This window comes from Propithecus coquereli, unplaced genomic scaffold (genome assembly GCF_000956105.1).
Source record: "Propithecus coquereli isolate 6110/MARCELLA unplaced genomic scaffold, Pcoq_1.0 Scaffold146, whole genome shotgun sequence".
Lineage (NCBI taxonomy): Eukaryota > Metazoa > Chordata > Mammalia > Primates > Indriidae > Propithecus > Propithecus coquereli.
The window spans coordinates 2,219,437-2,234,469 of record NW_012138969.1 but is presented as its reverse complement, the minus strand read 5'-3'; the positions used below and the strand labels follow the sequence as shown (position 1 = coordinate 2,234,469).

General features: G+C 39.5%; 1 protein-coding gene and 1 pseudogene across 3 annotated transcripts in view; one reads left to right on the top strand and one right to left on the bottom strand.

Moving 5' to 3' along the window:
• Positions 1 to 1,206: 1,206 nt before the first annotated feature.
• Positions 1,207 to 15,033, bottom strand: part of LOC105806761 — a 59,804-nt pseudogene continuing 45,977 nt past the window's right edge. The window contains exon 2 of the transcript XR_001137290.1: positions 1,207 to 1,321. The product of XR_001137290.1 is annotated as an uncharacterized LOC105806761 (transcript). The remainder of the gene's footprint in view (positions 1,322 to 15,033) is intronic.
• On the top strand, positions 3,017 to 4,097 carry LOC105806791 (L-lactate dehydrogenase B chain-like). Of its 2 annotated transcripts, XM_012639998.1 has the most exons (2): positions 3,057 to 3,280; positions 3,443 to 4,097. In XM_012639998.1, exons 1-2 carry the CDS (start codon positions 3,057 to 3,059, stop codon positions 4,059 to 4,061), a joined length of 843 nt encoding a protein of 280 aa, XP_012495452.1. In that variant the 3' UTR covers positions 4,062 to 4,097. The 2 variants fall into 2 exon arrangements, with proteins under 2 accessions (XP_012495451.1, XP_012495452.1); XM_012639997.1 differs by having other exon boundaries at positions 3,017 to 4,097.

The following is a 15,033-nucleotide window of genomic DNA, read 5'->3' as shown; positions in this document are numbered from 1 at the left end:
TGGCTTTCAATAAATGACTTACCCTGTGCAGAAATTTAGGCAACTCATTCGTTCATTATCTACAATTCCTTAAGGTGGAATTGTAATAGCCGTGGGAACATTTACAATAGTAAGTTTTAGATATATTTATTCTTATTCTTACTCATTTACTCATCCAACAAGTATTAATATAGTGTCTGCCAAGAGTGCAGCACTGGGGTGAAATAAAAGTATTTGTATACTCTAACCCCTGCCAAAGAACCTATAATGTGTTTAGAAAAAAATACATAAATTGCATAGTTAATTAACAATATCGGTTAAGTGTACCATTGTGCCATGGAAAATAAAGAACACAACTGTTGAGAGAAAAGTAGATCTTTATAACTGGAATGATTAAGAATAGCTTTCTGTAGTAGGTACAATTTAGGATAAGAGTTGTTTACAAAGAAGGAAAGGACCTTTCAGGGCCTGCATGAACATTAGCTTGGGGTTTGGAAATAAATGCATAAAGCACATTTTCTTTTGGGAAAAAGCAGGACATATGAATGCTAAGTTTATGGAATCTTTTAAATATCAGTCTCAGGTATTTGAACTTTGTTCTGTAGGTACGGAAGAGCAATTGGAGTCCTTTTAATAAAGAAATGAAACCACCTCATTTGTATTTCAGGTAGACTGATTTGACAGTATGGTATGTAGGATGACCTGGAGATAGAAGCAACTAATAAATTGCTACAGTTAAGATTGGAAATAACCTAAATGTCCATCAGTGGGGGACAGATTAAATAATTATGGTACATCCATACATTGGATACTATGCAGTTAAAAAGAATGAAGCTCCTTAACTATTGCTATGGACTGATTACCAAGATATAAGTGAAAAAGCAAGGTATATGTAGAAAGTAAACAAACTTTTCACTATGCTCCCTCAAGTATAAAAGCTTTATACTTAAAATATGAATAAATAAGATCAATATTTAAAAATATATACTATTGTGGCAATTTATTTATGAATTTATGAAAACCTTGGCTGGCAGCTGTAGAAGTAAAGAGAAAGAGGGAACAATGAAGATTTATTAAAGGAAGAAATAGCAGGTGTTTGGAACTGAGGTACAGAGATAAAAGACAATGAAAAGTCACATGTGTCTCCAGGATTAAAAGCCCACATGGCTGGAGAACTGGTTACGGAAGAAGGGTAAATAATGAGTTTGCAAAATGGATTCTTGTTACTCACTCTGGCTTATCCATGGGCCTCCACTCCACATAGTGGTAGAGTCTCTGTACATTTTTCAACCACTCCCTGAGTATTTCTGTTGTATTATCCACATTGTGATCAGTGGCTACCCTGCATGAGAGCAAGAACAATACAGTTTAGTTATGTCATCCAAACAAAGAGAGGGAAATCCAAAAAATCCTAGACTAACTGAAAAGAGAATGGCCAGTTCTGGGAAAAAAATGTATATGTGAAAATAATTCCCTCATGGTCCAAACTAGATGATGAGTTTCTGAAGTAAGAGATACTGCTTAAACTCATCTTTGTGTCATTAGACCCTTAAACAGGGCTCAGCCAATTGTAGAATCCATAAATGGTTGTATTAATAAATAAATACATGAAAACACGAAAACTGTATTAGCATAAAATGAATTAACCAAGAGTCAGTTAATCAATCTTCTTGGGAATTTTCTATTTGTTTTAATTTTTAGTTATCCAAGATGTAAACTCTACCTTTTAACTTCACTAACAATTACCCTCAATTTAAGCAGTAATTCATTTTCATTTTCATTTCAAGTCAATTTCCAGATCACAATAAAATATCTAGTCAGTGCTGCGCTTTAATCATTGTGAAATCATAATAATAATTCCCAATATAAAACTTGAAATCTAAGGTATCTTCACCTATCTATTTTGGATTAACTTTACCATCACTTAAACAAAATACAGTATATTCGAAAGCCTTCAAATCATGTATAAAAAACTTGTTTCTGTTCTACCTTGAAAGTTTAACAAACAGAGCCACCTAATTCAATTATTAAAACAAAAATATTTTCAAATTGTATTAGACAGCAAAATCTAACTCTATGCTGTATATGAGATACACATGTAAAACAGTGTTATTCGGAACACCTAAAAATGAAGAGGTATACCAAATTAAAAAAAAAAAAGGAAAAGAAGCAGGAGTTGTAATCCTTACACCAAACAAAGTAGAGTTCAGGCCAAAAAATATTAAGCATGACAAAGAAGATGACTTTATATTAAATAATACTAAGGATGTGATTCACATCAAAGATATACTAAGTGTGAATATCTATGCACTTTCATATAGTACAAGGGTTGGCAAACTTTTTCTTTTAGGGCTAGATAGTAAATATTTTAGGTTTGCAGGCCATATACTCTTTCGCAACTACTTAACTCTGCCGTTGTAGTGATGAAGCAGCCATAAACAATATGTAAATGAATGAACATTGCTGTGTCCCAATAAAACTTTATTTATAAAAACAGGCAGCTGGTCTGCAAGCTGTAGTTTGCTGATCCCTAATATAGTAGAAAGTATAGAAATTGCAAAGACAACAAAAACAAGAATAATAAAAGATGTTAACATATCACTTTCGGTTGAGGACAGCATAAGTGGGAGGGAAAGTAAACATATGGAAGATCTATACAACACAATAATAGAGACTATACATTCTTTTCAAGCGCACATGGAACATTTCCTAACATTGACTAATAATTACATTACAAAAAAAGCTTCAATAAAATTGAGATAAACAACATTCTCTGATCACAATGCAATAAAACTAAAAATTAATAATAAAATAAAACCCAACAAATTCCATTAAAAATTCTCTTATAAAGTTGTTTTATTTAAATACAACTATTGAAAGAAAGAAGAAATACAAACCAATTTCAGGACTTTTAAAAATTAATAATGAAAACACAACATATTGTAATTTTGTAACACAATTAAAGCAATGATTGGAGAAAAATTCAGTTTTATATACTTAGATCAATAAAAGTAAATGAGTTAGGTCTTCACACAACTATTACAGCGGGCTCCAGAGCCTTCTCTCTCCTGTGCACAATGGCAACTCTTAAGGCAAAACTCATTGCACCAGTTGCAGAAGAAGAAGCAGCGGTCCCAAACAATAAGATCACTGCAGTGGGTGTTGGACAAGTTGGTATGGCGTGTGCTATCAGTATTCTAGGAAAGTCTCTGGCTGATGAACTTGCTCTTGTGGATGTTTTGGAAGATAAGCTTAAAGGGGAAATGATGGATCTGCAGCATGGGAGCTTATTTCTTCAGACGTGTAAAATTGTGGCAGATAAAGATTATTCTGTGACCGCCAATTCCAAGATTGTGGTGGTAACTGCAGGCGTCCGTCAGCAAGAGGGGGAGAGTCGTCTCAATCTGGTGCAGAGAAATGTTAACGTCTTCAAGTTCATTATTCCTCAGATCGTCAAGTACAGTCCTGATTGCATCATAATTGTGGTTTCCAACCCAGTGGACATTCTTACGTATGTTACCTGGAAACTAAGCGGATTGCCCAAGCACCGTGTGATTGGAAGTGGGTGTAATCTGGATTCTGCTAGATTTCGCTATCTCATGGCTGAAAAACTTGGCATTCATCCCAGCAGCTGCCATGGATGGATTTTGGGAGAACATGGCGACTCAAGTGTGGCTGTGTGGAGTGGAGTGAATGTGGCAGGTGTTTTTCTCCAGGAGTTGAATCCAGAAATGGGAACAGATAATGATAGTGAAAATTGGAAAGAAGTGCATAAGATGGTGGTTGAGAGTGCCTATGAAGTTATCAAGCTAAAAGGATATACCAATTGGGCCATTGGATTACGTGTAGCTGATCTTATTGAATCCATGCTGAAAAATCTATCCAGAATTCATCCAGTATCAACGATGGTGAAGGGGATGTATGGCATTGAGAATGAAGTCTTCCTGAGCCTCCCATGTATCCTCAATGCTCGGGGATTAACCAGTGTTATCAACCAGAAGCTAAAGGATGGTGAGGTTGCTCAGCTCAAGAAAAGTGCAGATACCCTGTGGGACATCCAGAAGGACCTGAAAGACCTGTGACTACTGAGCTCTAGGCTGTAGAAATTCAAAAACTGCAATGTGGTTAACCCTGAGCCTTTAGTTTTTGTCCATGTACACAGATCATAGTTTGCTTTTATCTTCCTAAGTAAGTGAATTTGGGCTCAAAGAATCAAAGCCCATGCTTGATTCAATGCTTGCAATCTGAGCCCTTGAACAAATAAAATTAACTATCATTAAAAAAAAAGTAAATGAGTTAAATTCCTACTCAGAAAGCTAGAAAAAGTGCAACAAAGCAAACAAATATAAAGAAATCAATAATAAAGGTAGAAAGTCATGAGGTATAAAACAGAAAAATAGTAGAACTCTAAACAAACTAAAATGCTGCTTCTTTGAGAAAAAAATCAACAAAAGACAAGCACTAGTTAATTACTCAAGACAACTCAAATATAAAAAATAAGAAATGGCAAGGGTGGTCAGTAATATGATTGATTTTAAAGAAAATTTTTAAAAACTCACAAGCAACTACTTTGTACAATTCAATGATAAATTTGAAAACTAGATGTAATGAAAGATTTTCTAGAAAAATGCATGTTAGCAAAATTGACTCCAGTACAGATATAAAGCTTAAATGAATAATTTCTGTGAAAGAAATAAACAGAAAAAAGAAAACGCTAGGCCCAATAGTTTCATAGGGAAATTCTACCAAATCTTATACTAGGTATTTCCAGTGATACGTAGCTTTTTCTCTAGAATGTAGACAAAAAAGAAAATTCCAAGTTCTCCTATTAATGCAAGTATAATATTGATTCTGCATCTGATGAAGATACAGGTGCATACACATACACAAAAACTACAGACCAATATTTTTTAATGAATATGCTGCAAAAATCCTAAATAAAATATTAACAAACAAAATCTAACAACCTATTAAGAAAATATAGCATGGCCTAAGGTTGTTCAATATAAGAAAATTCATTAATATAATTTACAATATTAATAGACCTGAAGAAAAATCACGATTATCTCTGTAAATGTATAAAAGGCCTTTAACGAAATTCAACATCTATTCCTGATTTTTTAAAACCACATAGAATAAAATTCAAACAGATATGTCTTTACAGAAGCATGAAAGCTAATAAATGTATAATGAATGATAAGATTACAAAAATCACTATTTTACAATCACCAATACAATAATCGATTCAGGCAAATTTATCAATGGATGTTAAACCATTGAGAAAAAGGTTCTTGGTAAACAGGATATTCATAGTCTTATGATATCACCCACAGACTACTTATTAATTGCAAAGGGATAAAGACAGCTTGGCAATAGAGAAATCTGGTGGATACCATCTTAACCGAGCAATCGAACTTAACATCACCACTCATCAGTTATGAGACAAACAGACATCAAGTATTTTCTGATGTGATACACTGAGAAGACACAATATTAACTATGTAATACTCTTGCCAACAATGTTTAACTTGAATCAGGAGGAAAGAATCAGATAAATCTAAATTATTGGACAAATCATAAAACAAATGATGGACTATTCAAAAATGTCAATAACACGAAAGACAAAAAATGTTGAGGGAACCAACCTAGATTAAATAAGACCAAAGAGTCATGATGACTAAATATAATGTGTGATCTTCCATTTGATCCTGGTTTAAAGGCCATTATTAAAACTATTGGGGAAATGTGAGTCTCATCTCTGTGTTAGAAAGTGTTGTACAAACGTTAAACTTCTTGAAAGTGATGATATTGTGGTTATACAGGAGAATGTCTTGCTCTTAGGAGATATATTTTGAAATATTTAGGGAGGGGTGAAGTGTCATGATGTTTGCAACTTACTTGCACAAGTTTATCATTAAATGAAAGAAACTAAAAGGAAGGAAGGAAGGAAGACAGGAAAAAGTCATGGGAAGACAGAGGAGTCTGGGACCCTTAAAAGGGAGTAGAAATGCTTAGATTCCTACTGGCGATTCAACTATTCTTTTGGGGAGAGAAAGCTACTGCAATTACCAACAGCAGCCGTCCCACTGGGAGAATGGCCTTGGTAAGAGCAAGTGAAGAGATGTGAAGAGTGATTACTTCTTCCATATACAGCAATGTCAGCAAATAGGATTTTGTTAAACCTAATCCATAATGGCTTTTGTTCTTCTTACTTGAGGTTTTGGAGGTCACTGCTGCTCTAAAAGTAAAAGTTAAAATCTTTAAGAGAGAGAATGTTCAGGAATATTCAAGAGAAAAAAATTAATTAAGCAAACATAGTGGAACTCCATTTAAGATAGGGGATAAAAACACCAAGTAACTTGAAACTGTGTCACTTAAGTCACAGGTACAGAAAAATGGGGGATAGAGGTGTGTGACTAACATTTGAAAATCTTATTTTGTAAAATAGGTATTTGAATTAAAGCTAGCTTTATTAAAAACATCATTCAAAGATGAGAGGTGACACCAATGGCCAACCTGATGTGCTTTCAAGTCTCCTTCTTGAAACTGGATGAAAACCATCTCCTCCCTTCACGGCAAGGTCTGGGAGGGAGGGAGACCCATAGGCCTACCTGGACATGCCATGACCCGGAGAGCCAGAGAGGTGATGGGTGAAGCTGATAGTGTTGAGGGATACCAGGTGAGCACCTGAGGCCAAGGATGGTGTAGCAGAAGCCCTGGGCAGCTCGAGGAGGTGGGTAAGTGATCCAGAAAGCAGCGTGGAAGAGGGCCACGGGTTCCATCACGCTTGTGGTTGTACTGACAAGTGCATCATGTCAGCGAAAGTCGCGTCCACTGTGACCCACGGCCACCAGCTACCAACGTCCAGTGTAACAGGCAGCCATGAGAAGCGCTAGGTGAGTCAAAGCACTGGCCTCGTGACATGAAGCATGCAGAGAGCAATTCCTGAAACTGGGAATTAGCTCTAAGGCACATTACTCTTCACTCAAAATACGGTAAGAGCGAATTAAAGTAAAACAAAAATCTTGACTACAATGTTAGCCAAAAGTTATAAGAAGTCTATATTATTCCTAAATTATTTATAAATAGTGTAAGAGAATTACCAGGCACAGCTACATGTACCTGTTGCCCCAGCTACTCAGGAGGCTGAGGCAGGAGGATCACTTGATCCCACCTCTAAAAAAGAAGTGTAGGAGAATTTATATATCATCTACTTCTTTCCTTGGTGGTCTTCATTACACAGGACTTACATTCTCTTTGCCCTCTTTGCATGGATGCCTTTTGACAAAGTTGGTCTTACTGTATGAAAAGTATTTTCCTGGTGTGCAGATTAAGCGACTTCAAGATCTGTGCAAGTATCCACTACTGGCAAACATCCTTAGAGATTAGCTGCTTGGAGTATGCAGAGACACATGTGTCGAATTAAAAATAGAAGCACAGATTTAAAATGCTCACTTCATTGAGTTAAAAAATTGCCTATACAGTTACTTCCCCGAATTGTTAAGATTCTCTTTGTTCTCAGGCTTCAGAGGAAATGAACGAATCCTCCAGCTGTGGTTGGAGAGCGCTGCACCCACGCCGGCCTTTGATGTGCAGGGCCAAGCTCTCCTACACTGGGTCCCGGAACAGGAAGCCCACTGTGGAAGCCTCGCATCCCCACCTTAAGACTAAGCTACCCCCGCTCCTCCACTCCCCAGTCAAAAGGCAAAAACAGAAATCCAGGCAGACACTTCTGACTGCTGCCTTTTAATCCTTCTGACAAAAATGTTTCCGTTTGGACACATAACAATGAAAGCATTACAGGCTCTGGGCTATTCCGAGAGACCTGGAGAGACAGACACCAAAGGCCCAGATGCAAGCTCCCTGGAGGAAATGCAAGGCTGGCGTTAATGGTTCTATTTTTACAGCCTTGTAGGTACAAGAGACAACAGTGCGGTGCTTGTCCTGCCACAAGACTTCACAAGCAACTGGACACAAAAACCTCTGCGGCTGAGGTGGATTTTTCCGTCGAGCTAGGAAGCTGAGAACCCAGAATGTGCAGCTGAGGCACCCCGGCCCCCGTCTCAACCCGAAAGCTCCCTGCAGCCCCCGTGGGAAGAGTGCTGCTGCGGGTCTGCCAGGCTTCTCCCAGGCACACCAGGAAAGGCGCCCGGGAAGGGGACAGACATCACTAACGGGTTCCTTGAAGAAAACAAACGACGTGAGCAGACAGCTGGACATCTGGAGAGGTGATTTGCAAGTGATTTACCGTCACTAATCAAACTGGAAAAGCACAGTTTGTAAAAACACAGCACCTCCACTCACTCTCTCCTCCCTGGGTGTCTCTGGCTCAGGATAAGTCAGCCAGGAGAGCTCAGCTCTTGAGCTGTATTTAATGTTCTTTGAAGGTCGTGTTGGGACAATGACCTCCCTTTACCTCTAAGGATCCCTGGTCGCCGCCAGCCACCAAGGCCTCTCTCTCACACTTTTAGGGGAGCTGTGGCCCTGATGCGGCTTCAGTGCACATGGTCGGCACCCTCTCTGTGCACGAGTCCTTGCTGGCTTTTTTTGGAGTTGGTACCTGAAATGGAATAGCGGTGGAAACACGCGCCATGTCCGCGGGCCTCAGAGGGAGGTACGGGCCATGTCTCGCCATAATGTCACCCCTCTGCTTTCTCTCTGCTTCTGCTCCTAGTTCCTGTTTCCCCTTCTTCCTCTTCTCTTGCTGTGCAATTAGCAGAGGTGCATGAGTCTCAGATTCAAAATCAAACTGGGACAAAGGTAAACACATGTTGGAAATGTGATCACAGCATGTGTAGGGATCTCCTGGAGCTTCGACAGCCCAGCCTTGTTGCTCCTGCAGGGAATGGGGCACAAAGACCAGGCCAATAAACAAACACGTCTACAGGGTAAGACAGCTTTACTGCTTGGCTGTGGGCAAAAATTCGGAGATTTATCTGGCAATGTCTAAAAACACTGACATTTCTTCTTGTTCCAAAAGTTCAGTTTTCATTCCCAAGTCTTGCCTCCTAGATTCATAGCCAACATGAAATAATTAGCACTGATTCATTTATTTTTACCACAAGTCCCACTGAGGTTGTTAGGGCTAAGCTCACATTGGTAGGCATGGGACCACTGAAACCGTATTAAAGACACAGGCAGGATCTTTCAGCAGGTGGAAATCAGATATTGAGGACATAGTATTCCTGATCACTTCCATCTGCCCATCTGAGCCTCCAGGAATGTTCTCAGCTTCCCCGACACACCCGGAAAGTCTAGACCTGTCTCGCTGCAGAACAGGGCTGCAACTGGCGGGGCTGGAGGTTGGCAGCGCTGGGCGGCGATTGATCTATGCTGCCTGAGAACTAGCAAAATACCTTCCCCAAGAGGCTCAAGGAGATGGCGATGGAAGGAACAACAAAGTTAGTCACCACCGCCTGGACCATCCTCACCATGACTAGTGAGTTGGCAAAAGTGAATTTTCCAACTCAAGATTTCAAACACTGAACTACCCTGTCAAATGCCTCTTGTTTTCATCCAGCGAGGAAGACTCATTGGTGTAGCCAATAAAGAGCTCCAACTAAAAATAAAATTCCACTTTTGAAAGCAATTAGTGAAATTCATTTTCAAGAAAAGTCATGCCGTCGAGTCCCACAATCGCTGAGTCTGATCTCAGGGAGACCCTCAGTGGCAGCCGATCTGCCACCGGGACGGAGACGCTCAGCTACTCTGCAAAATAGGCCAGTTGAGTATTGTTTCCTGGTTACTGGGTAAGGCTCTACCTAAAGATCTAGAACTCTTCTGCTGGCTGGAAACTAGAAAGGGACACGGTGAAGGACATGGACATGGATTGGGGTGCTGGGGACTTCTCCCAACAAAAGCCTTTTCCTAGGTCTTACCAAGTCAGTTAATTGCAACACTTCCCAATGAACTAAGAAATCAGAAAAACTTACTTCTCATGAAACCCTCCTCACCAAAAAAGGTAAATGTTTATATTCCCTCAACATCCCTCCTCAGTACGCCCTCCTTCATCCTCAAAGCAATCACAGACACGGTACACACAAAGCCTGGGTAAGTGTGAAGTGTGATGTCAAAAGAAATATTTGATTCTGAGATGCAAGCAACCAGCTAACCAATTTCATTCCTAAAGGGCAGGGATTTTTCCTAATGGTAAAATTTGCTGATTGACCAGTTAATAGAAAATTTAAAAGCCCAATTACCACCTTAATAAAAATCAAGATAAACTTAATTAAACATATTATAATTGAGCCATTTTTGGATACTTTTGATTCTGAGCTATATTTTTCTTCTAAGAGCCTCTCAACCTTTATGTCACACTCTATTCCATTTTGAGCCCTGTGATTAACTAAGTTAGGCATTATTTTTATTTCCCTGGTTATGGAAAAGAAGGCTGAGGATGAGAGGTTATGACTTGCTCAAGTCATGCAAACAATGGGTGCTGGAGCTTGGACTCTGCCTTCAGGCCTTCTGACCCCCTACCTCAGGCCCCCACCACCCTTGTCCAGGGTGGAAAATGAATGCCCAGGAAACACCTGTCAAATTGGAAGTTCTCTACCTTCTTTAGGATTAATCAACATGACCAATATGACCATTCCAGAATGAAAGGATGGAAGTGTCCCAGAAGGAAACAAAATTTTAAAAATGGGGAGATTCATCCGTTTCCTATAAGCTTTGCTTAGGTTTACTTCAGCATAATTTTCCTTGGAGTCAAAATACTTAGAAGTCTATGACAATATCAGCAGCAGTGTCTGAGACAAGATAATATGTTTCTTATTTATCTAAGTACCTCTTTTTTTCTGTTTTTCTTCTCCTTTGTCCCTTGCTTATTCTTCTTCCCAATCTTTTTCACCCACTCTTCATTTCCCCTTTTCTCATCCTTACTGGATTTTTGATTTCTTTCTTTCTTTCTTTTTTTTTTTTTTTTTAGTAAGAGACAGCCCCTGTTGCCCAGGCTGGAGTGCAGTGGAATGATCATAACTCACTGCAGCCCAGAAATCCTGGCCTCAAGCAATCCTCCTGCCTCAGCCTCCTGAGTAGCTGGGACTACAGATGCATGCCAGCATGCCTGGCTAATTTTGAAAAATTTTATCTAGGCATGGGGTCTCACTATGTTTCCCAGGCTGTTCTTGAACTACTGGCCTCAAGCAATCCTCCCGCCTCAGCCTCCTGAGTAGCTGGGATTACAGCATTCACTGAGTTTTCCAATTCTGTTAAATTCTTCATATTGTGGATGTGCTCCAAAGATACGGTGTTACCCGTTAAATGTTCTTCTCTGATCAAGAACTGAAGCACTGGTTCTAAAGAGAAGACACGGAAGGACCCAGAAACACTTTCTCCAGGAGCCCTGAATCTCTCCACCCTCCAAACACCTCAGGCTAGATCAGATGCTCCATGCCAGCAATGTATCAATACCCTGCCGTACTTTCAGCACTGCACTCGCTCACGTATTACAATTAACCGGCTCTATTTCTTTCTCCATTACCAGACTCTCTTCCCTGAGGACAGGGACTGTCCCAATACCTAACAGAGTTTACCATATAAAATAAGCATTTATCATGGGTTTGATGAATGAATGAATGAATGAATGAATGAACAATTTCAGAGGGGCTTTTCCCCATCCAACCCCAATGCCTACAGAAGCCGAGCACTGAACACAGGCGTGGAACGCGCCATGCATGAGCTAGTGGTGTGAGAGGAAGACTGTCGAGAACAGGCACATGCGGCCCCACCTGATTGCTGCCAGGCTGGAATGTGTGCTCAGGAATGCTAGACTGTCCAATTGTGTCAAGAGAAGCCAGGTATTCCTGTTTTAGAGATAAAAGTTTATAACCTACAAGAACTTTTAGGCTGAAATGCCATGAAACTATTCCAGCCTGGCAGGGGCTCTCTGGAAACCATGACCCAACACAAAGACCACATTATTTCAGCTCTTAATAGCCAAGGCCCATCCATCTACACATGCTTAAGGCACATAGTTCAGTAATTAAATATTTCAAATATGCCTGGGAGGACAGCAATAATATCACTTTGCTGCTTTCACAAACACAGAGAGCATCTTCCATGAAAAAGGAAAGACATGCACAGGTCGATCAAGGTTTAAATAATTCCCAACCAATCTAATATCAATAGAATGGGAAAAAAGAAAAAAATGATGCAGGCCCCATGGAGTATCAGTGTACACTTCCCACAAAGCCATATATGCTTTCTCTCATTTCATAGCAACTAAGACATAATTATTGCTGCACAAATTTTTAAAACAATAGCTTTATTGAGATATAATTCACATACCTAACATTCACCCTTTTAAAGTATAAAATTCAGTGGATTTTTAAGTATATTCATGGAGTTGTGCAACAATCACCATTATTTAATTCCAGATCATTTTTATCACCTCGAAAATAAATTCTATCCTTATTAGCAGTCAATTCTCAACTCTCCAGCTCCTGGTCACCACTATTCTATTTTCCATCCCTACCGATTTGCCTGTTCTGGAACTTTCCTACAAATGGAATTGTGGCCTTTGTGTCTGACTTCTTTCACTGTACATACTGTTTCCAAGGTTCCTCCATGCTGTAGCATGTATCAGTACTTCATTACTTTTTATGGCTAAATAATATTCCATCGTATGGATATACCACATGTTGTTTATCTATTTATCAGTTAATAGACATTTGAGTGTTTTCACTTTTTAGTTATTATGAACAACGTGCCGTGAACACTCGTGTACAAGTTTTTGCATGGACATATATTTTCATTTCCCTTGAGTACAGCTGCCCAAATTTTAAATATTATGGAAAAAGAAAATATATTAATTTTATTTTATTGTTTACCATTTATGGAGAACTTACTATGTTCTAGGCACTAGGCTGGGCATTTTTTGTATATAACTTTAACCATTAAAGGAATTCTCAAGTAGGTATTACTGTCCTCATTTAACAGATGAGGAATCTGAAGCTTAGAGACTCTTTCCCAAAGCTTGTTTTCTTTTCACTTATGTTTTATCTCTGATATACATTTTTCTTAATTTCTGGAATTTTCAGTTTTCTGTTTCTATGCAGCAGAGAGGGATCCTTTACTCTACTTCCTGATTATCTGGATTGTACATGAGATAAACAGATGCAAGGGCCCAGTGACACATGGGTAGTTGCAAGCACGGGAGAAGCGTCAGGTCTCAGCAGAGGAGCTGGGGGAGAAGCTAGAACAGGAAACAGATGATTAAACCTTGAGGGGAAGCCCGGCACTGCCTAATGGTGGTGCTGGGTAAATGCCACTGATATAAACAGTCAGACCTCAGGCCTGGCAAGGCAATGCTATGGCAAAACACGGAACCTCTGAAACATGAGGTCATGGAGAACTGGAGCCAGTGTGACCACAGAGAAAGTCACAGTCCAAGGACTGGGCTTGCTAAATGAAGCAATCATTGACAGGAGGACCTCACCACCAGGAGCTGCTCTGCGGGAGGAGAAGAATTGGCAGAACTGCAGTGATGATGTAAAGGCAAAGCAGTCCCTCGGATTGAGGATCAGGAGAAAGCTGAAGCAAGTGTCCGTGTTCTGTGCAGAAAGATTTTCTTTGATTCATTCCTTTCTGCAAACAGCTGCAGTTAAAAATGACAGTAAACAGTTTAGTTACCTATTGATCCTGAGTTCCTTGACACTACTATTTAACTAACCACTCCTTAATCAAATAAAAAGTATGAAGTCCGGAGATAATAGCTCTTCTACCAACTAACTCTATCATCTTAGTGCATTTACTTGAACTCTTTGTGCCTTGTTTTTCCATCTGTAAAATGGGGCAATAATATCTGCTGTATCTACCTAGTTTATTATGTTATTGTGTGAAGCCAATAACACATGAAGGAACTTTCAAGAACATTTTCCTTGAAATCTGGGCTTTCCCTGGTTATTCCCAACTCTCTTTCTCTTTCTCTCTCAAATAAAAAATGAGACACTTGTTAAATCAGCTCTTAAGGCACATGCAACAAAGCTCAGCACATGCAATTAAGACAAACAAACCAGAATTACCAGTTTACCATTTCTTAAGAATAAAAGATATACATGTCCATTTAAGCACAGAGAAAATGAAACAATAGTATGGCAAAGACTGCTAATTATCTCAATATCGGTTCTCCTCTTCTTCCCTAGTAATATTTAATAGAATTTTTAGCTAAGCCTATGAGCGTCCAGCTTAAAATGTAGACTGTAAGCTCCATGACAGCTGGGATATTTGTCTCTTCTGTTCACTGCTCCAGAACAGTGTTCTCCTTAAGTGTTTGTAGCACTTAAAAGAGTGCCTAGCACATATTTGTTGACTAGTTCCATTCTCATAAAACTCCTAACATAATAAGAACTACAAAAACCCCTGCACAGTTCTCTCAGCCCAACAAACAGTGGCTACGCATCTCTTCTGTGCTAAGGATCATGCCACCTGTGGGAAAACAACAGCTTGTCACTGACATCAAGGTGCGGCCAGTTTCTCCCCGTGTAACAGATGTAGAAATAAACTGTAATTCCATACGGTGTTGGCGATGGTGGATATACAACAAAGTGCCAGAGAGGAGGGAGTGGCTGGAAAGGAGGGGGTTTGGGGGAGGCAGGAGAGGCTTCCAAAGGATGAGAGGCTTGAATTGGGATTTGAAGAATGACTAGATATTGAGGGAAGGTAGAAAGAAGAATGTTCCAGAAAGAGGAACAACATGTGTGGAGGCAGAGAGATATGAAATAACCTAATGTGTTTGTGGAACGACACATACACTTGTTGGGCTAGGACTCATAGGGGGTGAGGTGGCTGCAGGAGGTCAGGAAGGGCTCAGCTGTCAGGGATGGAACCAGTGCAGGAAGCAGTGAAGAGGTGTACCCCACACCCCTGGATCCCTAGCATCCTGCCCTGCTTAAAAAAATAAGACAGAATAATGGTCAAAAAACATATGAAAAAATGCTCAACATCTCTAATCATCAGAGAAATGCAAATTAAAACCACAATGAGATATCACTTATCTCCAGTGAGACTGGCCTTTATCAAAAAGTCCCAAAACAATAAATGTTGGCATGGATG